This window comes from Geotrypetes seraphini, chromosome 1 (genome assembly GCF_902459505.1).
Source record: "Geotrypetes seraphini chromosome 1, aGeoSer1.1, whole genome shotgun sequence".
In the NCBI taxonomy this organism is placed as follows: Eukaryota; Metazoa; Chordata; class Amphibia; order Gymnophiona; family Dermophiidae; genus Geotrypetes; species Geotrypetes seraphini.
The window spans coordinates 67,668,988-67,694,582 of NC_047084.1; the positions used below are offsets into that span (position 1 = coordinate 67,668,988).

At 44.2% G+C, this 25,595-nt stretch overlaps 1 protein-coding gene across 1 annotated transcript in view; it reads right to left on the reverse strand.

The window, feature by feature from the left end:
* Nucleotides 1-25,595, reverse strand: part of NIPBL (NIPBL cohesin loading factor) — a 1,354,860-nt gene that overhangs the window by 195,619 nt on the left and 1,133,646 nt on the right. Inside the window, 1 exon segment of the mRNA XM_033932779.1 lies at nt 4,955-5,053. Within this exon segment, the coding sequence (XP_033788670.1) occupies nt 4,955-5,053 (99 nt within the window).

A 25,595-nucleotide genomic window follows, 5' to 3' on the forward strand; every position in this document is an offset into this window, starting at 1 on the left:
TTGAATCTAATTTGTAAAAGTGGAAAAGGAAGAAAGCAGCTGCACACCAGACTATGTCGTTCTTATCTACCGCACTGGAACCAAAGGACTCTAAGGTATGAAAAAGATCTATGGGCAAGCATGTGGAGGAAGGGAAGTTGAGAGAGCTATGGGGATGTGTGTGCGTTAATAGACTCTTAATTTATAGACTCTACACTTGTATCGATACCTGCAGTATCCATATTGGAGAAACTGGGGCTCTTTTCCCTGGAAAAGTGGAGACTTAGAGGGCACATGATAGAGACTTATAAGATCATGAAGGGCATAGAGAAAGTGGAGAGGGACAGATTCTTCAAACTTTCGAAGACTACAAGAACGAAAGGCATTCAGAAAAATTAAGAGGGGACAGATTCATAACCATTGCTAGGAAGTTCTTCTTCACCCAAAGGGTGGTGGATGCCTCAAATGCGCTTCCAGAGGGTGTGATAGGACAGAGTATGGTTTTGGGGTTCAAGAAGGGATTAGATAATTTCCTGAAGGAAAAGGGGATAGAAGGGTATAGATAGAGGATTACTATACAGGTCCTGGACCTGATGGGCCGCCGCGTGAGCGGACTTCTGGTTACGATGGACCTCTGGTCTGACCCAGCACAGGCACTGCTTATGTTCTAAGGTACGATCTGAAAAAAGAGGGATGGTGAGAGAAATGAGGGGTTTTTGCTCTTTCAAAAACTGTGCAGAATTCCTCAGGAATACTATTAGTTCCCAACAACAGTTTTTTTTTCTAATCTTAAGGATCAAAATAAAACAAAAGAGCCAAGAAAACATTAAGCTGACCATTATGCTTTAAACCTTACCTCTGGGCAACTTGCCATGATGCTAGGACTCCTCATCCAGAAGCACTCTCTCCCTACCAGGGTCACAGCTGTCTTCTGCTACCTGGACCCGACTACCTTTGTTAACCACTTGGAACACTGTATAGCCATTTGTTCAAACAACAACTGGGCCCACGCAGAAGAGGAGAGTGCCACCATATGGAAAGCTTGGGGAGGGGGTGAGCTATAGCTTACAGGCTAATCCCATCCCTAATTTTATCAACAAAGGCCCATTCACTAGGGGCACAGATCAGATCCGATCTGTGTGCAGGGGAGCTGATTCACAAATCGCCCTCATGCAAATGAGAGCGATCGGAATCATGCCCCCAAATGCCTGCCTGGATTGCTCTAAAGCGATCCCAACGCATGTGTAGACTATCTGTAGATGGTCTGCGCATGTGCTGGCCCTCCAAGCCCGGCAGCAAATTTTGTTTTTTTTTAATACTGTTTTTAATTTTTTTGGAGCCCGTGGATTTAACCTGCTTTAAGCCCATGGGTTAAAACCACGGGCTTGCACTGCGGGGAAGGGTGGGAGAGTCAGGGCTGCAGGAGTTTGGGGCAGGCAGGAGAGTCGGGGCAGGCAGGAGTTTGGGGCAGCGGGAGATCGGGGCAGGCGGGAAAGTCTGAAAGCAGGAAGCAGGGCTGAAAGTAGGAGTTCAGGGCAGAGAGCAGAAAAACAGGGCAGCAGAAGGCAAGACATTCGGAAAGGACCTGAGTGACTGGTACTCAGCAGTTGCTTGTTTGTGAACAGCCAGCCCAGTTGGTGTTGCAGGGTTTTGGTTAGTGAATCGCTGCCTACCATCATTTGAATGCCGTTCCCCCTCATTTGCATGCGCGGATCGGAGGATGGTCAGGACACAGGTTAGTGAATCAGGTCGGAGGGAAATCAGGTCGCAAAGGGCTCGCAAACCGATCGGTGCGCTTAGTGAATCTAGCCCTAAGTCAGTGTGAACAGCTCCAGTGCTAAGTAAAAATGTATCAGTGCCAAATGGGCTAGATGTAAGTGTCCAATGGGACATTTCAGGATGGCAGGCACAAAGTTTATTTATCTGTGCGATATAGAAATAAAGATTCTTTGTAGAACTAGATGAAAAGTGAAGTTGCTGATGCTGACAGAGACATTCCATATGACAGCATGCTTATACTAACACTATTTAATATAAACAACCATAATCAGCTAGTTCACCTGGGCTCCACACACAATAACACAAGGTGAGGATTTCCAAAGCAAAAATATGACTCTGGTGGCAACTAACAAATCTACTTACCTATGACAGAAAATAAATTACATGCCAGACCCAGAAGTGTGCCTTTCGTATAAGGAAAGGGAATGCAAAGCTAGAATTATTAAAAGGAATTCCTAAAACTGACTCACTGCTCTATTTTGATCCTCCCTAATATGATACATACATGAGAAGAAAAAAAAAATCAAGGCAAAGGAGAGTACATGATATAAAATCATATGAAAACTGGCAATCATTAAATGGGGAGTGAATGCAACTACATTCAATACAATCACACTGTGTCTCTGTTACTTACACATGCTTTGTATGTGATATATCAGAAAGAATAATCAAGTATTATAGAAATGCTGCAGAAGCATGGGGTGTCTATCTTAAGTCAAGCACTATAGATAGCTATATCTCTGCCATTTCTCTTCTTCTGGACATCAGAAGCATGGTGGCCAGAAATGCCACACCAGAGATTCAAGCCATCCATTTAGTAGAACATACTAAATAGGTAAACTCAAATCAAGAAAGTTTTTTTTTTTCTTAGCAGGAGCTAAGAAGAAGAGACTACCAGTAGTGAAGACACTTCTACCAAGATGAAATAAACCATAGGGAATTTAATTATGTCTAAATTGCCTCTATACAAATGCCAGCCTCTACAGAGCAAACCTCCAGAAATGCAGGTATTCTGAACTGTTTCAGAGCATGAACTCCATTTGGTGGCAAAGAGGATATGATGCTTCACCTGCACTAGAGCTGTCTGAGGAGCCATGCACAGTTCATAATTTAAAGCAGGGGTGCCCACACTTTTTGGGCTTGCGAGCTACTTTTAAAATGACCAAGTCAAAATGATCTACCAACAATAAAATTTAAAAAAAACACAACGCACACTGTACGCATAGAAAATGTTAATTATCATTCCTATTCCAGGGTTTTTCAAAGAGGTCAAAGCAGATGACTCTATGCACTATCACCTCAGTAACAACCATACAAAAATAGACAAATATACCCCCCTCCCTTTTTACTAAACCACGATAGCAGTTTTTAGAGTGCAGGGAGCTGCGCTGAATGCCCAGCGCTGCTCTCGACGCTCATAGGCTCCCTGCGCTAAAAAACTCTATTGCGGTTTAGTAAAAGGGGACCTTAGTGTAAAATATAGACAGCAGATATAAATTGAGACACATTTCGATCACTAAATTTAAAATAAAATCATTTTTCCTACCTTGTCTGGTGATTTCATGAGTCTCTGGTTGCACTTTCTTCTTCTGACTGTGCATCCAGTCTTTCTTCCCTTCTTTCAGCCTGTATGCTTCCTCTCCTCCACACCTCATTCCCTCCCCCAACTTTTCCTTCCTCTCTCTCTGCCCTTTCTTTCTCTCTGCCTCCCTTTCCTTTTTTTCTGTTTCTCTTCTTTCCTTCTGTCTCCCTGCCTGCCCTTTTTCTTTCTTTCTTTCTCCCTGCCCTCCCCCAAGACACTGCCACTGCCATCGGGGACCCAAACTGCCATCGGGGACCAGGACCCAAACCGCCACCAATAACAGGCCCGAAAGCCGACGCCAATAACACGCCCAAAAGCCGACGCCGCCCCAACCTCTCCCTGCTTCGGCCGACCAGCATCGCGAGGAACTGTTGGGGGAAATGCTGCCGGGTCCTGCCTTCGCGGAAACAGAAAGTAGGCAGGACCCGGCAGCAAGAAGAGGAAATGCTTTCACTAACATGTCTCCCGCCTTAGCCCGTAGCGAACGCTTGCTTCAGGGCTCTCAACATGTGCGTGCAGGCTTCCCTTCTCCCCCCCGGGCATAACTTCCGGTTTCGGAGGGAAGAGAAGAGAAGCCTGCATTCACACGTTAGAGCCCGGAGCATAAGTTCGCTAGGGGCTGAAATCTCCAAGCCGGTTTTTTAATGTTCAGCAGCGGCAGATGACAGCTGGGCGGACCGCCCAGCTAAAAGGCCCTAGGGAGAACACTGAAGGCTGATCGGCCCGTAGATCAGGACGGCAACACGAGTGCGATCGACTCGAGTTGCCTTCCTGAGCTACTGGTCGATCGCGATCGACGCGTTGGGCACCCCTGATTTAAAGCATTGTTACTGACCAAATGAGGTCTGTGCCCACAAAGCAAAGTTGCTTACCTTTAATAGAAGTTCTCCATAGAAAGCAGGATAAATCAGATACACAAATAGGTGATGTCATCAGATGGCATGGATGGGATGGAGTAGATTTCTCAAAACTCAAAAAAAAGTAGTGTCCGAGCATGCATGCTCCTTTCTGAATGTCATGCCCCTACAGAAGTACTTTATTTTTCCTTTCTGCTTTGCTGAACATGTTCAAGTTGTTCTCTCACCCCTGAGCATTTTCCTGAGCTATAAGACAATTACTCTATCCTGGAACCATTGAATGATGTCACACTTATGTGGTTGACTCATCCTGCTTCTACAGAAGAGAAATCATGATCTTATTGACATACATCTGTATCTCCAGGTGCTCTGTCTAGCTGTCTCAGCCCCATATTGGCTGCAAGTTATGATGAAGTCCTGTTTCTTTGGAGTGTAGCAAACTCCAAGCTATTTTTTCCTTCCAAGATCTAGTATAATTCATTATTGTTGAACATACAAGGAAGCATTTACCTAGTCAACTTCTTCTTGACTTGGCTAAAGCATTCCTTTTCTCATAATTATTTCAAACAGTACAAAATCATGCTACTTGAACAAAAAAAAAAGAGAAACTGAAGAATTTAATTCTACATGTTAACACCACTACGCTAGACTTTAAATACAGAAGAACCATGATATGTTTTTGTTTGCATTTACTTCTAAGAAAACACTTCACTTTGATTATATATAATGAATCTGCATGTGTAAGGAATGAGCTTACCACATCAGTGATATTTAATATTTTTCTTGTCATTGCTTCTTTATCGTTGTGGGGAGTTGGAGTAAACCAGAGCTTCTGGAATGTCTCATTCACTAATTTCTGGAGGAAACAAATGAAGAACTTTTTATATAATTAATTTCTCCTGCACAAAAAAGGCAGAGTTGTTTGATAGTAATAAGTAATATCCTTAGGTAGCAGGAATAATCAGGCACACAAATGGGTGATGTCATCCAACAGCAGTGGAATGAACTGCTCACTCAGAATTAATGTAAAGTTTTAAGCATGTGTAGCCCTTTATACATTCACAGTCCCTTCGGTCTTCTTAAAGCCTGGAATCCACTCTTGAGAAGTGAAAAGGATTGTGTGCCTGATTAATCCTGCTGCCTATGGAGAACACCTGTCACAGGTAAGCAACTTTGCTTTCTCCGTCAAGCAGGACTGAATCAGGTACACAAGCATGTGATTCCCACTACTGAGAGCAACCTACTCAGATGCATATGCAAAAGCCAAACAGCTCATATAGTGATAGTTCAGTATTGCTCAACCAAAAGAACAGGTTGATTCAGGACTGGTCCAGGCAGTAGCATGAAGTAAAAAAAATGAAACAAGGACCAGTTAACTACTTTATACTCTTTAAAGATGTATGGGTCAATATTCAGCCAGAATGGTCATTGTTTGTTTTTTTTTTTAAGCTGAATTAAATCCAGATATTCAGTGCTGTAATCTTGGCAGTGGCTGGCAATGAATATCCAGATTCTGCAATGACAATTGATGCTATCTGGTCAGTGGTGATATTTAGCTTGCTATTCAGAAAGCTAATGAGAGAAAGTTAGAAAAGACTTTTTGCTTCAGGAAGTGCTGAGATAGTTTGTGATAATTTACAGTGGCATTATCTGGATAATGCTGCTGAAAATTGCTGATCCATTAGAGCTAGGTGCTGCTACCTAGATAAATGCTTTTGAACATCAACGGAAGCTCTATTCTAGTGAAATTTGATTTTGCTGGGCAGGCAAATAGCTATTGTAACAGAACTAGATACATATGATAATCAACTAACCAGAATACCCTTTGCCACAAGAATGTAAAGACTGTTTAAAATAAATCAAAGGAGACGACTAGCTGCACAGATTTCCTGATAAACTTTGTTCTCATGTAGTAAGTGAAAGCTTGTTTATAGTCCAGAGTAGAAATTTTATCACATGTGTGGCTATGAGATTTTGTATACAACTATTTTTTTACTGATGTGGAAAGATAGAACTATCTTTTGCTAGGAACCTAGGACGTTGAGTATATGGCTTGTACTTGACCAAGGCTTGAAGTTCACTTGTCTTTCTGGCCAAAATATGTGCTTTACATGTGAGACGCTTTAACAATAAGGATTCTATTGACTCTAAAGTTTGTTTCATGAGAGGAGAAAGCCCAAACATTCAGTATTTTTGAAGTGAACATCTGATTTGAAAAACTCATGAATTTTAGATATAATGAGAGAGTGGGAAGCTGGAGCTCAGTCTATCAAGACATGAAATGTGGACAGGCTGCTGAAGGGGTACTCTGAGAAAGGACATTTAAAATCTTCACCAATAGTTGTGGCTTAGGTATGGTGGGATAACATCCAGTGGGCATGTCAATTCTTTCTAGCTGTAAACCATTTTCTACTAGTTGCCATAGGATTTTACTGGGGAAGGTTTTCTTGATGCACCACAATTTCTTGAACTGGAGGCAGTCCTAAGGAAGCATCTAGGTAGTTTAACTTCCAAGTTGGGAATGCTATGGAATTGAGAATGGGATGCAAAAGATTACCTTGATTTTGTGTTAAGGTTAGAAACACAGTCAGAATGGAGATTGAACAGATACACTCCAGGAGAGGGAACTAATTTTTTTAAAGGACAATGAGGTGCTATAAGAATTATTGCACTTGACTACTTAGAATTTTGGTGACATTTGTGCCATATGTGCTTTCCTCAATTTTGCTACTCTCCTAATTCTTCTCTCTGTGACCTCTGTACTAGATTCTTCATTTTCCTGGTCTTACCTTCTCTTCCACTTATTCTCTCAGTGACCTCTATGCCAGCTGATGTCACATCCTAGAAGATATTTACTCTGCATACCGCTGTAGCATTCAAATATTGCAACCTGTTTTTAGAGTGTGCTGTTAATTGCTGTGATTTATGTTTATTTTTTCTTTCACAATTTGTATTTTCCTGGTCTTCACTCACTCCTGATTGCCCTCTTGGTGTCCTTTGCACAAGGTAATATCACACCCCAGAAGATATACTGTCGAGGCATTCATGTTACCAGCATGTGCATAAGTAACACATTATACTCATTAGGGTGACCCTTTATTGCCTTGGTGGTTGGTTTTTCTCTTTTCTCTTTATTCTTAAAATGGCAGCTGTTTTCCTGTTTCTCTAGGAGGATTTTATGGCCCCTATAAGTGGGTCTGAGGTCATTTGGAGGTCATGTGATTTTATTCTGAATGCTTGTCCTTCATTGGTAAAATGGAATGCTGCTACTATTTGGGTTTTTAACAGGTACTTGTGACCTAGATTGGCCACAGTGAAGATGAGACACTGGGTTAGATGGACCACTGGTCTGACCCAGTAAGACTATTCTTATGTTCAAATCTATTTTATAGAACATACTTCGAATGTGTACATTTTAGCTTTGGAAAAAAAAAACCTCTTCCCTTCCCATATGAACAATAAGGATAGTTCAACCACTTATAAAAAACATAACAGTGCAACCAATTGTTTAGCTTGCTTAAACATTTAGCAATCTGCTTCTTGCTATGAGGGTCATGGCTCCCAAATTAAACAAAACTATCTCCCCTGCAGCAAGCCCAAATCTCTAAAGGAGATTATTTCCAAAGAAACATATCACCAAGTTTTGCCAATGTGCTAATTAATGTGGGTGGATCTGGTGATAGCCAGCATTGGAGAATACATTTCCTACCCATTAAGATAGCACAATCCAAAAATTCCTTTACATCCTATGGGTTTTGATGAAAGATAAGAAATGCTCTCTCACAGTTTCTGCAGTTGGCATCATGCTTGTTGCAGGTTTCTGGGTTTTGCTGCATGACCCAGAAACCTGCAATAAGAAAGAAAAGATACATTGAAAAATAGCAAATGAGGTTGTACTTTCCATTGACACTTCCATAAGGTACAAATAAGTGACTGCGGTGCCACCCAAAATGATTGAACAGTCTAACATGTCCAAAATAAATGCCCAAGCGTTGTATGGGGCTGAGCACATTTAATACATTGATCAGTATTACTTACTTTTGCATTTTATGCATGTACTGGGGATCTGTATAACCATAGTAGGAATTTAGAGTTCATCTCATAGTCCATTGCTTTTGGGTATATCTTGCTACATCAAAACATACATTTTTTAATTGTTTCTCCTTGCACTAAACATGGTAGGTCTTGGGACCATTTACGTGCAAATGTATCTCATCTAGCATGTTTGTGAAAACATTTAGAAGTCCCAAGCCTCCCTATATTCCCTGGGACGCATAATTTCAGTAAGAGGAACATGGGCCTTCTTAACATTCCATAAGTAATTTAACATTTGTTTACGCAATATCATTTCATAAGTAGCATTCCATGAAAGAGGTAAGGTCTGAAAGAAATATAGCCACTGTAGTACCACCACCATATTATAGAGTGCAATTTTTCTCAATAGAGAAAGAGGATATGTTCTCCAAAGGTTTAATGAATTTATTTATTCAATTTTCTATACTGTTCTCCCAAGGGAGTTCAGAACGGTTTACAATTACATGAATTTATTCAGGTACTTAAGCATTTTTCCTCGTCTGTCCTGAGATAGGTGTAGGTGGCCAACCTCACCTGCAACCAGGACTTTGCAACACTGAACCACATGACTGAGGTGTTGGAAGCAGCCTAAACTAAGGGTAAAACTTGTTGCCAAGCTGATTTGCTGACAGAAGCAATCAGAAGAAATTAGAATGAATTGCTGTAATGCAGTGCTCATCCAGAAGAGACTATTAAAAGAAGCTGCAGGTAGAACAAACACGATATGGCTTACATAGAATGTACTGGGGAGGGTATAAACGCAGGGATCTCAAATCCCTCCCTTGAGGGCCACAATCCAGTCGGGTTTTCAGGATTTCCCCAATGAATATGCATTGAAAGCAGTGCATGCACATAGATCTCATGCATATTCATTGGAGAAATCCTGAAAACCCGACTGGATTGCATCCTTCAAGGAGGGACTTTGAGACCATAGAGGTCTTGGGGGGAGAGGGAAGGAGGAACTGTTGTTTGCTAAACCATGAACAAAGGGGAACTTTAGTACAAATAAAAAGTATAGTCATCTGCGGAATGTTTCATGTTGAGTATGCCTAGCTTTACCTATGCTAAGCAATGATTAACAAAGTATAAACAGAATTTACTAGAAATGACACATGAAGGTTGCTAGTATGTAAAGTCACGAGTTACTTTTTATTACACAGTATATAAGAAGTGACAAGACACAGAGCAGTTAGAGAGAAATATTCTGCTAACTGCTTGCTAGCCGCAGAGTGAACTTCTCTCCCTGCTACTGGAAAATCAGTTTGCTGTACTCCTTTAATACTTGATAAAAGCTGCTTTTATTTTGTATGTTTTTGCTATACCAATGAATATACAGCATAAATAAAAAGTACACAGCAGTATGTCATGTGGTCATTACTTCTATGAAGGGCTCAAGCAGCTGGCTCTTCAGTCCCAGAGGGCTCACAATGTATCTAATGTACCTGGAGCAGAGGAGGATCTGGCGACCTTCTCAGGGTCGCAAGAAGCAGTGTGGGTTGGAATCTACAAACTGCAATTCTAACTAGTGCTGCCTGATTCACGATTCGAATCGGTTCACTGATTCACTTTGGGGGAATCGATTCGAATCGATAAAAAAAAAAAAAAAAAATCGGCTTCCCGATTCGGACCCTCCCCCCTCGCCCCCTAAAGCAGGAACGGCAGCGTTGCTCTTGCTAGCTTGCTGCACCTGCTTTAGAGGGCGATGGGGGAGGGTCGGTCGGGAAGTGCTGGTGTCCAGCTTCCCCCCTGGCCTCCCGCACACCATTTACCTAATATGAGCAGCCTGCAGAGAAGATCGCGGTGCTAGCGATCTTTGCAAACTGTTTTGGAGCTGTTTCCTCCGCAGCGATCCTACCTCTGACATTAGAGGAGGGGGGGGGGGGGGGCGGGACCGTGGCAGAGGAAACAGCTCTAAAGCAGTTTGCAAAGATCGCTAGCACCGCGATCTTCTCTGCATGCTGCTCATATTAGGTAAATGGTGCGCGGGAGGCTAGGGGGAACATGCAGTCCTTCGGGGGGGCGGGCCCAGTCCTTCGGGGTGGGGGTTGGGGGGTGGAACAGGCCTTCAAGGGTGGGATGCGATGCAGGCCTTCAGCGGTGATGACAGACCTTCAGGGATAGTGGCACAGGCCTTCAGGGGGGACAGGCAGGTCTTCAGGGGTGGGATGCAGGCCTTCAGGGGTGGGACGTAGGCCTTAATGGGGGGACAGGCCTTCAAGGGGGAGACAGGCCTTCAGGGATGATGGCACAGGCATTCAGGGGGGACAGGCAGGCCTTCAGGGGGAGACAGACGTTCAGGGGGAGGGGGCCCTGGTGTAGAAGTACATGGAGGGAGGGAAGGGGGGGTTCAAAGAGGTGTGCATATGCCGTACTTTGGGGGGGGGGAAGAAATAATGGGTCTAAAAACAAAGGAGAGGGAGAGAGATGGAGGACAATGAGATTTAGGGAGGGAAGGAACAGAAAGGGAGAGAAGTTGGAAACAAGGGATGGTGTGGAGGAGGGGATAGAGATATTGGATGGGAGAGTAGTTGGGAAAAGAAAGCAAGATATGGTGGACCCTGGGGAGGTGAGGAAGGAAGGAGAGATGCTGGATGAAAGGGTAGTTGAGAAAAGGTGGATCTGTGGATGGAGACAAAAAAAAGGAAAGATGCCAGGCCAGACCTCCGGGGGAGAGAAGGGAAATGGAAGGGGAGGACAGAGATGGCAGATGGATGGTTAGAATGGAGAAAGAAGAAAGAAGGAGACCCTGGCAAGCAAGTTATCAGAAGACAACCAGAGCCTGGGACCAACAAGATTTGAATAATGACCAGACAACAAAAGGTAGACAAAATAATTTTATTTTGTGTTTTGTGATTACAATATGTCAGATTTGAAACATGTATCCTGCCAGAGCCGGTGTTAGACCGCAAATGTGAGCTAGGATTTAACAGGGAGAGGAAAAGTCTTTTTTGTTTGTTTATTTTGTTTACAGCACAGTGCCAGTGTGGTTAGGAGAAGGTAAAGGGGGCGAAGAGGCTATAAAATAAACCCGTCAAGGATGTTTGAAAAAAACACCCAATTGGGCAGGAAAATTGAACCGAATAACCGATTCAATAGGCTGAATCGAATCTAAATTTTTTTTCCTGAATCAGGCAGCACTAGTTCTACCCACTGCTCCTGAAAAAATTAAAGAGTCATGGGATAGGTGGCAAAGTTCAGTTGTGGATTAGGAATTGGTTATCAGTTAGAAAACAGAGGGTAGGGTTAAATGGTCATTTTTCTTAATGGAAGAGAGTAAACAGTGGAGTGCCGCAGGGGTCTGTACTGGGACCGGTGCTATTTAACTTATTTATAAATGATCTGGAAATTGGAACGATGAGTGAGGTGATTAAATTTACAGATGACATTAAACTATTCAAAGTTGTTAAAACACATGCGGATTGTGAAAAATTGCAGGCAGACTTAGGAAATTGGAAGACTGGGCGTCCAAATGGCAGATGAAATTTAATGTGGACAAATGCAAAGTGATGCACATTGGGAAGAATAACCTGAATCACAGTTACCGGATTCTTGGGGGTTAGCAACTTAGAAAAGGATCTGGGTGTCATAGTAGATAATACGATGAAAGCTTTAGCCCAATGTGTGGCAGTGGCCAAAAAAGCAAACCGGATGCTAAGAATTATTTAAAAAAGGGATGGTTAACAATACTAAGAATGTTATAATGCCCCTGTATCGTTCCATGGTGCTGTAGAAGGATTTATGGTTCACTTAGCAGTATTATAAACACGTTACGTTTCTGTTAAGTGGTCTAGAGAAAACCATAACCTTTTATTCAAGTTCAAATATCATGGTCTAATTATTGAAAGAAAAAGTGTACAATTAGAACATCTGTGAGCAGATCTGAGCTTCCCCGGACCTTATCACAGACTAACTAATTATTAATTAATTAGCACCTTTCTTTTCTTGAATCTCATCAGATGACTTCCTCGGACCAATCCAGAAACAGAACTTGCTGAATAGCCTTTCTGTATAAAGTATCATATATGCTGGAAGACCCAGGGCTGTTAGACAGATAAGAACAGAATAATTTCTTCAAGATTCACACTGTCCCATTATTAAAGCACAGATGAATGCCCTTGAATAGCAACATTCGGGTACATCCCCATAATGCATCAGGCAGAAACTGTAAAGCGACCTCATCTGGAGTATTGCGTTCAGTTCTGGTCTCCTTATTTCAAGAAAGATATAGTGGAGCTAGAAACGGTTCAAAGAAGAACGACCAAGATGATAAAGGGGATGGAACTTCTCTCGCATGAGGAAAGACTTAAAAGGTTAGGGCTCTTCAGCTTGGAAAAAAAACAGCTGAGGTGAGATATGATTGAAGTATACAAAATCCTGAGTGGAGTAGAACGGGAGTACAAGTGGATCAATTTTTCACTCCATCAAAAATTACAAAGTCTAGGGAAACTCGATGAAGTTACAAGGAAATACTTTTTAAACCAATAGGAAATTTTTTTTCACTCAGAGAATAGTTAAGCTCTGGAACGCATTGCCAGAGGTTGTGGTAAGAGCGGATAGCATAGCTGGTTTTAAGAAAGGTTTGGACAATTTCCTGGAGGAGAAGTCCATAGTCTGTTATTGAAAAAGAGATGGGGGAAGCCACTGCTTGCCCTGGATCGGTAGCATGGAATGTTACTACTCCTTGGGTTTTGGACAAATACTAGGGACCTGGATTGGCTACCGTGAGAACGGGCTACTGGGCTTGATGGACCATTGGTCTGACCCAGTAAGGCTATTCTTAAGTTCTTATTAGTATGGTAAAAAAATAGCATGGCAAGTATTGTCTGACACAGATGGCAAACCAAAGTTAACAAAGTATGGTAAAAAATATAATATAAAAGAAAAACCAAAATACAAGAAGAATATAAAAAAAATAAAGTATAGCCACCAATAGATATTCTTAAATTATAACCCTTTCTTGGAGATTTTAGATAGAGCAGGTATTGAAAAATATGGAGAAAAGACCTCAGTGTTTCCTAAGCATAAACTCCAGAAACTACTATGACAAGTACAAAGTTGTCATAGATAACACATCCTCGGTCTGAGAAAAACTCCGTTAAAGTTTAATATAAATTCAGATCTTAAATGTTCAAAATCTTCCAAAATAATATGAATAAAGTCAAAAAAGACCCGCACTTATCTTATATATCCTCCGGTGTAGGCAAGATCACTGCAGTGCAGTGAACAAACTCCTGGTGGACAGGCCCTGTCGGGAATACTAAGATTACTCCCAGTGCAATGGTATATTGAAAGAAGACAGCACCGGGAGTTTGTTCACTGCACTGCAGTAATCTTGCCTATACCGGAGGATATATAAGATAAGTGCAGGTCTTTTTTGACTTTATTCATTTTCTAGAATCCAATGGGTTACAAGATCTAAGGCAACATGACTTTATTAAAAGTAAATCTTGCCAAACTGACTGGAGGACTAGAGAATTGGATTGACGGGCTAGGTCAGGAACTGGTTAAGAGGAAGCCAATAGAGAGTAGTGGTCAATGGAGATTGCTCTGAGAAAAGGAATGTCACCAGTTGTGTACCTCAAGGTTCTGTTTTTGGGCCTGTTCTTTTTAACATTTTTATATGCGATATTGATGAAGGACTGTCAGGTAAGATTTGCCTCTTTGCAGATGATACCAAAATCTGCAATAGAGTAGACACCCTGAATGATGTGAATAACATGAAAGAATGGGCTGAAATTTGGCAGCTAAAATTTAATACTAAGAAAAGGAAGGTCATGTATTTGGGCTGCAAAAATCCGAAAAAACAGTACATTTTAGGGGGTGAAGAACTTATATGCACGACAGATATGCAGGACTTGGGTGTGATTGTATGTGATGATCTTAAGATGGCTAAACAGGTTGAAAAGGTGACAGCAAAAGCTAGAACGATGCTAGGGTGCATAGCAAGAGGTATGGCCAGTAGGAAAAAGTAGGTATTGATGCCCCTGTATAAGACTCTGGTGAGACCTCATTTAGAATATTGTGTACAATTCTGGAGACCACACCTTCAAAACGATATAAAAAGGATTGAGTCGGTTTAGAGGTAGGCTACTAATATGGTACGTTGTTTTCGTAATAAGGCGTTTTGGGACAGACTTAAAGATCTGAATCGGTATACTTTGGAGGAAAGACAGGAGAGGGGAGATATGCTAGAGATGTTTAAATATCTACGTGGCATAAATGCGCATGATTTGAGTCTCTTTCATTTGAAAGGAAGCTCTTGAATGAGGGGGCTTAGGATAAAGTTAAGAAATGATAGGCTCAGGAGTAATCTATGGAAATAGCACAGTTAGTTACTGTAACAGGTGTTATCCAGGGACAGCAGGCAGATATTCTCACTGATGGGTGGTGGCACCGACGGAGCCGTGGTACGGACACTTTAGAGTGAATTGCACTCTAAGAACTTTAAAAGTTCTGGTTAGCCCGTACCGCGCATGCGCGAGTGCCTTCCCACCCAACGTAGGCACGTGCGGTCCCTCAGCTAAGAAGCCAACCTGGGGAGGTGGGTGGGTTGTGAGAATATCTGCGTCCCGGCCAGCAGGAAATTGAAGCTCATCAATCTCGCCGGCCCTGTGCGGATTGGTAGGAATTTTCTGCGAACCGTCACCGGTCCGCGGACTGGCGGTTGAAGAACTGTGCCCAAGGACTTATGCAGGGCAAAGACCTTGTTTCTGAGCAAGATTAGCAGTTACAGGGATAAAGTTGCTACAAATAAATAGATACAAGTAGATAGAGAAATACCAATAGGCTTTGTCTATACAAGTGGGCTGCTACTAGAGAATGACACAGGAACAAATTTGTCCTTGTCCCTGCAAGTTTTGTCACTTTCCCTGTAAGCTCTGCCTTAACCACACAAGCCTCGAACACTTACGATTTTAAAGTGTTTGAGGCTTGTGCAGATGACAATAGAGCTTGCAGGAATAGGGCAGGGACAGGAAAAGAATTTGCCGGGATGGGGAAAATTTTCCCCCATGTCATTCTCTAGCTCAGACATGTCAAACTCTGGCCAGCAGTGTACTAAAATTTGGCCTGCCAGACAATTTAAAATTTCCCCTAAATCTGGCCCTGCCGGTACAAGTGCCGCATCATCTGTAGGTTCATGCGGCCTGCAGATGATCGCTGGCTGGCTGTAGCGATCCAAGCAGGCTCCTGAAGCCTCAGCTACACGTTCCCTCTGACGGGTCCACACCAGAGGGAACATGCAACTGAGGCTACGGTGGCCTGTTAGAATCACTACAGCTGACCAGTGATCCTCTGCAGGCTGCGTGAACCTACAAATGATGCGGCACTTGTACCAGCAGGCTGCTTTAATGTGAGGCCGGGATGGAGGGGGTTGGAGAAGGATAGTGGGAGATGTCGCAGCAGCTCTATTGTGGGGTCCGGGGGTAGGTGGGTGGAGAGTGGGAAGAAGGGAAAGAGCTAGAGCACAATGACAACTGCATATAAAAAAACCTCTTACAAAAACTAGAAAGATTTTAACAGAACATGTTGAAAAGCTTCTGGCATAAAATGTGAGTGTGAGAAAGTAAAAGAAAGAGTGCAATTTGGTCCTGGCTTCTCTGGCACTGTCAGATCAGAAGGAATATGAACAAAAAAAGAGAAAAACCTGAAAGCATCTAGCTTACCTCAATTAACTATGCTCAAAAAGTAAAAAAAAGCTGTAAGCAGGCCAGAGAGTGCAGTTGTGATGACCACTAACAAGATTAAAAGGAAACATTCCCTGGTAATGGTCAGCATGCTCTCTCCCTTTGAATCACCTCTCACTGTTAACACTTTCAAAAAAGTCATCAAAAGAGAGAACATAATGTAAAACGTATCCTTATTAAAAGGACCCCTAAATATCTTACAAAAAAAATTCGGCCCGCAACTTAAGCCTTTTTTTTTCAAATTTCAGCTCCTTACATGATTGAGTTTGACACCCTTGCTCTAGCTGCTACTACAGAACAGTTACTTACCATAACAGGTATTATCCGTGGACAGCAGGCGGATATTCTCACTTATGGGTGATATCATCCACAGAGCCCGATACTGACAGCGTTAAAAGCGAACTGTCACTTTATAGTTTTAATAAACTTTGCAAATGCCTTCCCACCTAATGTAGGCTCGCGGTTCTTCAGTTCTGTAAGCAACCTAATAAACCAACCAGGCGAGGTGGGAGGGATGTGAGAATATCTGCCTGCTGTCTCCGGATAACACCTGTTACGGTAAGTAACTGCTTTATCCTAGGACAAGCAGGCAGCATATTCTCACATGTGGGACTCCCTAGCTGAATATAATGGGATGGAGGGAGAGCTGGCCATTAAGAAAGTAAACTCTGTAATACTGCTTGGCTGAAACAACCATCTTGAATAGGATTCTAGACAATAGTGAGATGTGAATGTGTGAATTGAGGACCAAGTAGCTGCTTTGTAAATTTCATCAATGGGAGTGGAACGTAAGAAAGTTACTGATGCTGCCATAGTTCAGACCTTGTGTGCTGTAACACGACCCTTGAGCTGCAGCCCAGCCTGAGCATAGCAGAAGGAAATACAAGCTGCTAGCCATGTGGAAATAGCCCTTTTCTTTATAGGCTTGCCCAATCAGTTAGGATCAAAGATGAACAGTTGAGATGTCCTGTGTGGCTTAGTTCGTGGATGTAGTAAACCAAGGTACATTTACAGTCCAAAGTGTGAAGAGCTGTTTCTCCAGGATGACCATGTGGCTTTCGAAAAAAGACTGGTAGTATAATGGATTAATTGAGATGAAATTGAGTGACCACTTTTCGGAGGAATTTAGGATAAGTGAGGAGAACCATCTTATCATGATGGAATGCTGTAACTTCAATGCTTGAAGTTCACTTACTCAACAGGCAGAGGTGAGAGAAATCAAGACCACTTTCCAAGTGAGAAACTTGAGATGAGTAGAAGCCATTGGCTCAGATAGTGGTTTCATCAGAGTGGCTAGGAGTATATTAAGATCCCAGACAATTGGAGGTGGCTTGAGTGAGTGTTTGGAATTGAATAGTCCCTTCAGAAACCTGGAAACAAGAGGATGAGAGGCCAGAGATTTATTGTTTACAGGAACATGGAAAGCACTAATAACACTGAGGTGAACTCTGACCACAGTAGTTTTCAGTCCAGAATTGGAAAGATGGAGATAATCCAATACTGACGATAGAGAAGATGGAGCATCTTGGTGTTGGAGAGTACACCACATAGTGAAACGTGTCTACTTCTGTTGATAACATTGCTGAGTAGAAGGTTTTCTGGAAGCAGCAATAATGCATCAGAGAGATTAGGATCTGCTGAAGTTAGGCTAAGAGGTCCCAAGCTGTGAGGCGGAGCGATTTCAGATTGGGATGAAAAAGAGATCCTTGACTCTGAGTGAGCAGAGATGGAAAGATTTGCAAGGGAATTGGATCCTTGGCACTCAGCTGAAGTAGAAGGGAGAACCAAGACTGTCTGGGCTACTGTCTGAGTCACCAAGAAGCTATCAGGATCATGGGAGCTGACTATCTTGAGTCTGACTAACATTTTGAGAATGAGATGGATTAGAGGAAATGTGTATAGGAAATTCTCTGTCAAATCCAGAAGAAAAGCATCTGCTTCCTGACATTGAGGGAAATACTGTCATAAAGAGGGGCATAACAACCAGGACGCGGGAAGTCATCATGCCATTGTATCGAGCGATGGTGCGTCCATATCTGGAATACTGCGTTCAATATTGGTCGCCGTACCTCAAGAAGGACATGGCGGTACTTGAGAGAGTCCAAAGGAGAGCAACAAAACTGGTAAGAGGGCTGGAACACTGCCCATACGCCGAGAGGTTGGATAGGCTGGGGCTCTTCTCTCTGGAAAAAAGGAGGCTCAGGGGAGATATGATAGAGACCTTCAGGATCATGAGGGGCATAGAGAGGGTGGATAGGGACAGATTCTTCAGGCTGAAAGGGACAACAGGTACGAGGGGGCATTCGGAGAAACTGAAGGGAGATAGGTTCAAAACAAATGCAAGGAAGTTTTTTTTCACCCAAAGGGTCGTGGACACCTGGAATGCGCTACCGGAGGAAGTGATCAGGCAGAGTACGGTACAGGGATTCAAACAGGGATTGGACGGATTCCTGAGGGATAAGGGGATCGTGGGATACTGAGAGAGGTGCTGGGATGTAACATAGGTATAGAAAGCTAACCAGGTAATAAGTATAGAAACCCAACCAGCTCGTGCATGTGCAAGACCAAAGGGTTAGGACTTCGATGGGAAGATAGGACTCAATGGGAAACCAAGGTGGCAAGGGGGCCCCTTCTAGTGATTCAGACAGGTCGTGACCTGTTTGGGCCGCCGCGGGAGCGGACTGCTGGGCAGGATGGACCTATGGTCTGACCCGGCAGAGGCACTGCTTATGTTCTTATGAATATTGAGGCAATTTGTGATTGTGGGGAGAGGCAAACAGATCTATTTGAGCAGTCCTACACATTGAACAGAATGCTAGGAATGATAAAGAAGGGGAAGGACATGGTACTACTCGAAAGGGTCCAGAGAAGAGCGACTAAAATGATTAAGGGGCTGGAGGAGTTGCCGTACAGTGAGAGATTGGAGAAACTGGGCCTCTTCTCCCTTGAAAAGAGGAGACTGAGAGGAGACATGATCAAAACATTCAAAATACTGGAGGGAATAGACTTAGTAGATAAAGACAAACTGTTCACACTCTCCAAGGTATGGAGAATGAGAGGGCACTTTTTAACGTTGAAAGGGGATAGATTCCGTACACACATAAGGAGGTTCTTCTTCACCCAGAGAGTGGTGGAGAGCTGGAATGCTCTTCCGGAGTCTGTTGTAGGGGAAAACACCCTCCAGGGTTTCAAGACTAGGTTGGACAAATTCCTGCTAAACTGGGAAGTACGCAGGTGAGGCTGGACTCATTTAGAGCACTGGTCTTTGACCTGGGGGCTGCCACGTGGGTGGACTGTCGGGCAGGATGAACCACTGGTCTGACTCAGCAGCGGCAATTCTTATGTTCCCTCTCCCCCTGGCCCCCTGTTGTGCCATGCCTGCCTGCTCCTTGACCCCCTTCTGTTCCCCCCCTCCCAGAGCAAAGCATGATTATTATCTGCCCCCCAGCACACCCCTCCCCCCAAAGCAGCCCCCTTTCCCTCTTCCCCTGGCCCCCTGTAGTGCCATGCCTGCCTGCTCCGTGGCCCCCTTCTATTCCCCCCTCCCAGAGCAAAGCATGATTGCTGTCTGCCCCCCAGCACACCCCTCCCCCCAAAGCAGCCACCTTTTCCTCTCACCCTGGCCTCCTGCCTGCATTGTTCCCGTTCTTACCCTCCCTCCATCCCGGCTTCCTGGTGTCTTCTGGCCTGCTCCTTTTCAAAGCAGCGTGAGGATCGCGGCCAGCTGTAGCGAACCTCACAGGTCGTTCTCCACCTCGGTAGCACTTTCCCTCTGATGCAATCCCGTGCATCAGAGGCAACGTGCTACCGAGGTGGAGAGCGGCCTGCGAGGTTCTCTACAACCGGCCGCTATTCCTCAACAGGCTGCTTTGAAGAGGAGGAGCAGCAGCGGCAGCGGTTGGTGAGGGAGGGCGGGAGGGGAGAGTTGCCGGAGTGTTCTCTGTCTCCGTGTGCTCCTTGCCTCCATGTTCGAAAATCAAATTTGACACGGAAACAGAGACCATAGTGGCAGAGATTAACAATACATAATGGTTAACCACAAATTTTCCCCATCCCGGCAAATTCTTTTCCTGTCCCTGCCCTATTCCTGCAAGCTCTGTTGTCATCTGCACAAGCCTCAAACACTTTAAAATCATAAGTGTTCGAGGCTTGTGTGGTTAAGGCAGAGCTTACAGGGAAAGTGACAAAACTTGCAGGGACGAGGACAAATTAACAATACATAATGGTTAACCACAAAATTAAACTACGCAAAGCACACTTTATGTTTCTCAACATTCATTCCTACCAGAAAACCTGGCCTTGGTTACACATGCAGAACACAGATATAGGACCACAAACTAAAAGTACTAATAGATACAAACAAAACCCTAAGATGCAAGACTCTGCATGCAGTACAACCCCAAAAGAAATAGAAATAAATGCATTCCTTCCTGAACAGTGCAAAATATAGACAGCAGATGTAGTTTCTCAAAACTGACACAATTCAATCACTAAATTGAAAATAAAATAATTTCCCCTACCTTTGTTGTCTGGTGATTTTGGTTTTTAAACCATCTTTTCCAGTCTCTGGCTGCACTTCCTTTTGTCTGTGCTCTTAACTGTGCATTCAGGGCCACCTTATCCATTTGCTGTTTTTCTCTCCTTCACTTTCTGCCATACATCCATCTTTCAAAATAGAACAAAACTCATCAATACTGGGCAAGTTTCTCAAATAATATCATATAATATTTAAATGTGATCATATTTAAATGTGATGATATTATTTGAGAAACTTGCCCAGTATTGATGAGAGGGGAGTCTTTTGTGTTTTGTTCTATTTTGAAAGTATTGCCCCCTCGAGTGGACTATAATTCAAAATCCCCGGTCTGTTTGGATCATACATCCATCTTTAGCATTAACTTTTAACATTCAACTTTCTTCCATTTTTCTGCTTCTCAAACTCTACTTTTCCATGCCTTCCCTTCCCCATCTATCCATATGTATCATCTCCTCCCTCTTTCTTCTTCCCTACTCCCATCTATCCATAAGAAGCATTTCTTCTTATCTCATCCCTGTCGGACCCATTGCTGTGCACCATCTCCTCCCTCTGTCTCCCCTTCCCCTCCATCCCTATGTACCATATCATCCCTCTCCCATGGTCAGACATCTGTCTTTCCCCTCCACCCTCATATGATCTGGCATCTTTCTCCTCTCCTTCTCATAGCCTGGAATCTCTCTCCTCTCTCATGGTCTGGCATCTCTCTCTCTCCTTATCAAGGTCTAACATATTGTCTCTTCTCCTTTCTGCGGCCTAGCATCTCTCTCTCTTTCCTCCTTCCCTCCCATTCTGTGGTCTGGCATCTCTCTCTCTCTTTCCCATTCCAGTGGTCTGACATCTCTCCCTTCTTTGGATCATTTCTCCTTCCCTCCTCTCCACTACTATCATATCAAACAATTCCTCCTCTTTCTTCCTTTCCCCATATACATCATCTCTCTTTCCCTCTCACACCACACACCTATGTCCAACAATTCTCCATTCCTTTTCCTCCCCAACCAGCAGCATTTATTTCTTTCCCTTCCCAGTACTCCACCTGTGCAGCATCTCTTTTCCTCATTTCCTAACCCCCTAACCTGTGCATTTGTCCTTCCCAACCCACTTCCAGTACGTGCAGTATCTGTCTTTCCCAAACCCCTGAGCATTTGCAACTCCCTACCTCCTGCACCCAGCCTCTACCTGCCAGGCTCTGGACCCAGCCCCCCTTCCTCCCCTGTCAGGCTCTGCACCCAGCCCCCCTCCCTTCCCCCTGCCAGGCTCTACACCCAGCCCCTCCCCTGTCAGGCTCTGCACCCAGCCCCCTTCCCTCCCTCACCTATCAGGCAGTGCACCCAGCCCTCCCTCCCAGCCCCCTTCCCTCCCAATCCACCAGGCTCTTCACCCAGCCCCCTCACTTCCAGGCTCTGCACCCTGCCCCGTCCTCCTAATTCCTCTGGTGATCCCTGGTGGTCTGAGGTGCAGCGGGCAGGAGTGCGCTTTCTGTGCTCTGACCCCACTGCTAACCCGGTTGGTGGTGGCTTGCTTCTTCTGCTGAGCGCAAAGAGCAGGAGAGCGCTTTGGCGCTCATTATCGGCGTTCAGCGGTTTATTGACTGGCTCCCGCGAATTCTCATGATTCACGAGTGCTCATTTTAATACTAATTAGCTCCTTGTATAGCATTAATTTTCAAGTTTTTATTAAAATTTGATTCAGTTGCTTATCCATAGGACTATTGGTAAAAGTCACCGAGAACCCTTTTGAGCATTAGAGGCTGCAGTTACTGAAAAGATAGACTGGCTACAACTAGCCTTACAAAAATGGTATGCTTTTGAGCATCTGTCCCCATAGTTAGGCAACCTACTCCAAAATAGGGAGGCAGAAATTTAAAAGACACTAGCACAATACATGACCTTTCAAACTAATTATACTACAGGTATAGGCAGCAGAACTTTTTTTTTTAGTGTTGGTTGTTTTTTTTTTTATTTTTTTGGGAGGGAGCTCCGCACCAGACCCTGCCCCATAATAATCATAATAGTAATTGTAATACTATTTTTTCCATTCATTTCTCATATATATACACAATATAATCTTATCAACAACACATAATGGTTAACCACAAAAATAAACATTCATTCCTACCAGAACACCTGGCCTTGGTCACAAATGCAGAACACAGATAACCCCTATGCAAATACAGGACCACAAACTAAAAGTACAGTCAAACCTTGGTTTGCGAGTAACACAGTTTGTGAGTGTTTTGCAAGACAAGCAAAACACTCTCGCAAATCTTGCCTCGCAAACTGAGCATTGACTCAATTTGTGAGCCCCCCACCCCTGAGAACTGGCATTGACCCCCCCTACCAAACCCTTACCGTGATCGGTTACCGGTATGCAGCACCAACCCACAGATGCTCAAGGCCCAGCAGAGATCAGCAGCAGGCTCTTTCTGCCCTACATCCATCTTTCAAAATCCAAAAGACCATGTAACTAAGACAAGCCTTTGAAGGGTGATCAAGAAATATTGTATAAAATTACTCAGAGATGTGAAACTCTGAAAGGAAGGCTACAAAACCTCCCTTGGGTAAAGAGTTTACCTTCCAGTCATTGTTATTCTATAAAAATATTTTTTGATCACGACCTGGAAAGGCTAAAAAGTTCAAACCGTTTCAAAAGTTCAAAATAACTGGTTTGTTCTTGTTGTTAATATCATGCAAACGTCACTGCATACTTGATGAAAAAAATCCACTTAGCTGTTAAACAGGAGTGAGGGGGTCCCAACGTGGCCCCGTTTCATTCCCTGCTTCAGGGGACCTGATGTAAGCTGGTTCAGAACAAACAAGTTATTTTGAACTTTTGAAACAGTTTGAACTTTTTAGCCTTTCCAGGTCGTGATCAAAAAAGATTTTTATAGAATAACAATGACTGGAAGGTAAACTCTACCCAAGGGAGGTTTTGTAGCCTTCCTTTCAGAGTTTCACATTAGAGAGCTGCACGGGAACGGGGACGACGGGAATCCTGCAGGACCCGCGGGCATCCCGCGGGTTCCCCCTTCGGGTCACGGGGATCCCGTGGGGACGCCCCTAGGGTCGCGGGGATCCCGTGGGGACGCCTCAGAGGGTCGCGGGGTTCCTGTGGGGCTGGATGTACTCAGTCACGCGGCTCTTCTCCCTACCTTCTCTGCTTGCAGCACAGAGCCGAACGGAAGTCTTCCCGACGTCAGCGCTGACGTCGGAGGGGAGGGAGGGCTTAAAAAAAGGGCTTAAACAAAGCCCTCCCTCCCTCCGACGTCAGCGCTGACGTCGGGAAGACTTCCGTTTGGCTCTGTGCTGCAGGCAGTGCAGGTAAGGAGGAGAATAGCCTCGCGGTTCGAGTGGCTACCAAGGGAGGGGGTGGTCCGCCCCGCCCCACTCCACCCCGCCCCGGTTGCAGCACAGCCGGCCAGGTCCCCTTACTTTTGTGGCACTTCTCCGACCGACCGATAACTGCCCGGGTCTGACAATCCTCCCTGCCCTGTAGCCGCGAATCTAAATTATCTTCTTACAGCAGCTGTAATAAGGTAATTTAGATTCGCAGTTAAGGGCAGGGAGGTTTGTCGGACCGGGGCTGTTGTCGGTCGGTCGGGGAAGTGCCACAAAAGTAAGGGGACCTGGCTGGCTGTGCTGCACCCGGGGCGGTAGAGAAGGAGGGGGGAGAAGGACGCTGAAAGGCCATGGGGAAGACGGGAGGGGGGGAAGGACTCTGAAAGCACTTGTGGAAGACAGAGGGGGGAGAAGGATGCTGAAAGCACATGGGGAAGAGAAAGGGGTGGAGAAGGACGCTGAAAGGACATGGGGAAGACGGGGAGGGGGTGGAGAAGGACGCTGAAAGGCCATGGGGAAGACAGAGAGGGAGAAGGACGCTGAAAGGACATGGGGAAGCAGAGGGGGAGAAGGACACTGAAAGTACATGTGGAAGACAGAGGGGGGAGAAGGACGCAGACAGGACATGGGGAAGATGGGGGGAGAAGGACGCTGAAAGGAAATGGGGAAGAGAGAGTAGGGAGAAGACGCTGGCAGGGAAGAAGACAGATGCCAGACTATGGGGGGAGCGGAGAGATGAAGATGGGTGCCAGACCAATTTGGAAGGGGGAAGAAAGGGAGAGGCACAGTAACAGAGCAAATGGAAGATGCAGAAGGAAGAGAGACAGTGGATGGAAGGAATTGAATGAGAACATGAGGAAAGCAGAAACCAGGCAACAAAGGTAGGAAAAGAATTATATTTCTTTTTTTTTTATTTTGCTTCAGGATAAAGTAGTTGTGTTGATAAAAATTTATAAACATTAGAGGCTCTGATAGAAATCCGTTTGCAAAGTATGTATTCTTCCCAATTAATATTTTCAAATTAATAAAGTCTTTTTGCTTATTTGTAAATGGGTTTCTACCAGAGCCTTTAATTCAGTAGCATAATTAAATGAAATAACTATTTCTGAAGTTTATAGGGACGGGCGGGGATTCCTCGCGGGGACGGGTGGGGACGGAGGGGATTCCTCGCGGGGACGGAGGGATTCCTCACGGGGACGGGTGGGGACGGGTGGAAACGGGTTGGATTCCTCACGGGGACGGGTGGGACTTTGGTGGGGATGGGTGGGATTTCTGTCCCCGCGCAACTCTCTATTTCACATCTCTGAGTAATTTTATACAATATTTCTTGATCACCCTTCAAAGGCTTGTCTTATTTACATGGTCAGTTATATATCTTTTGGATTTTGACTCTTTCTGACCTAGTGATTGTCAAATAATATCCCTGAACGTAATTCAGTAACTACATCCATCTTTGGCATTAACTTTTAACATTCAACTTTCTTCCATTTTTCTGCTTTCTTTTCAAAATCTATTTTTCCATGTCTATCCATCTGAACGGCACCCTCCCACCTAAACAACCGCCTAAATAGGAACCTCTCTTCCATACAGAAGAGAACCCAGTCCCCTTTCTCCTACCCGCCTTTTTAAAGGAACTAAGCGCAAAAAGATGTACAACAACTTACTAGCAACACATGCAGCTAAATTGGACCCCTCCATCACTAACCTACTGACAGCTTCAACTGACCTCAAAGCTTTCCGAAAAGAAATCAAAACCATACTATTCAA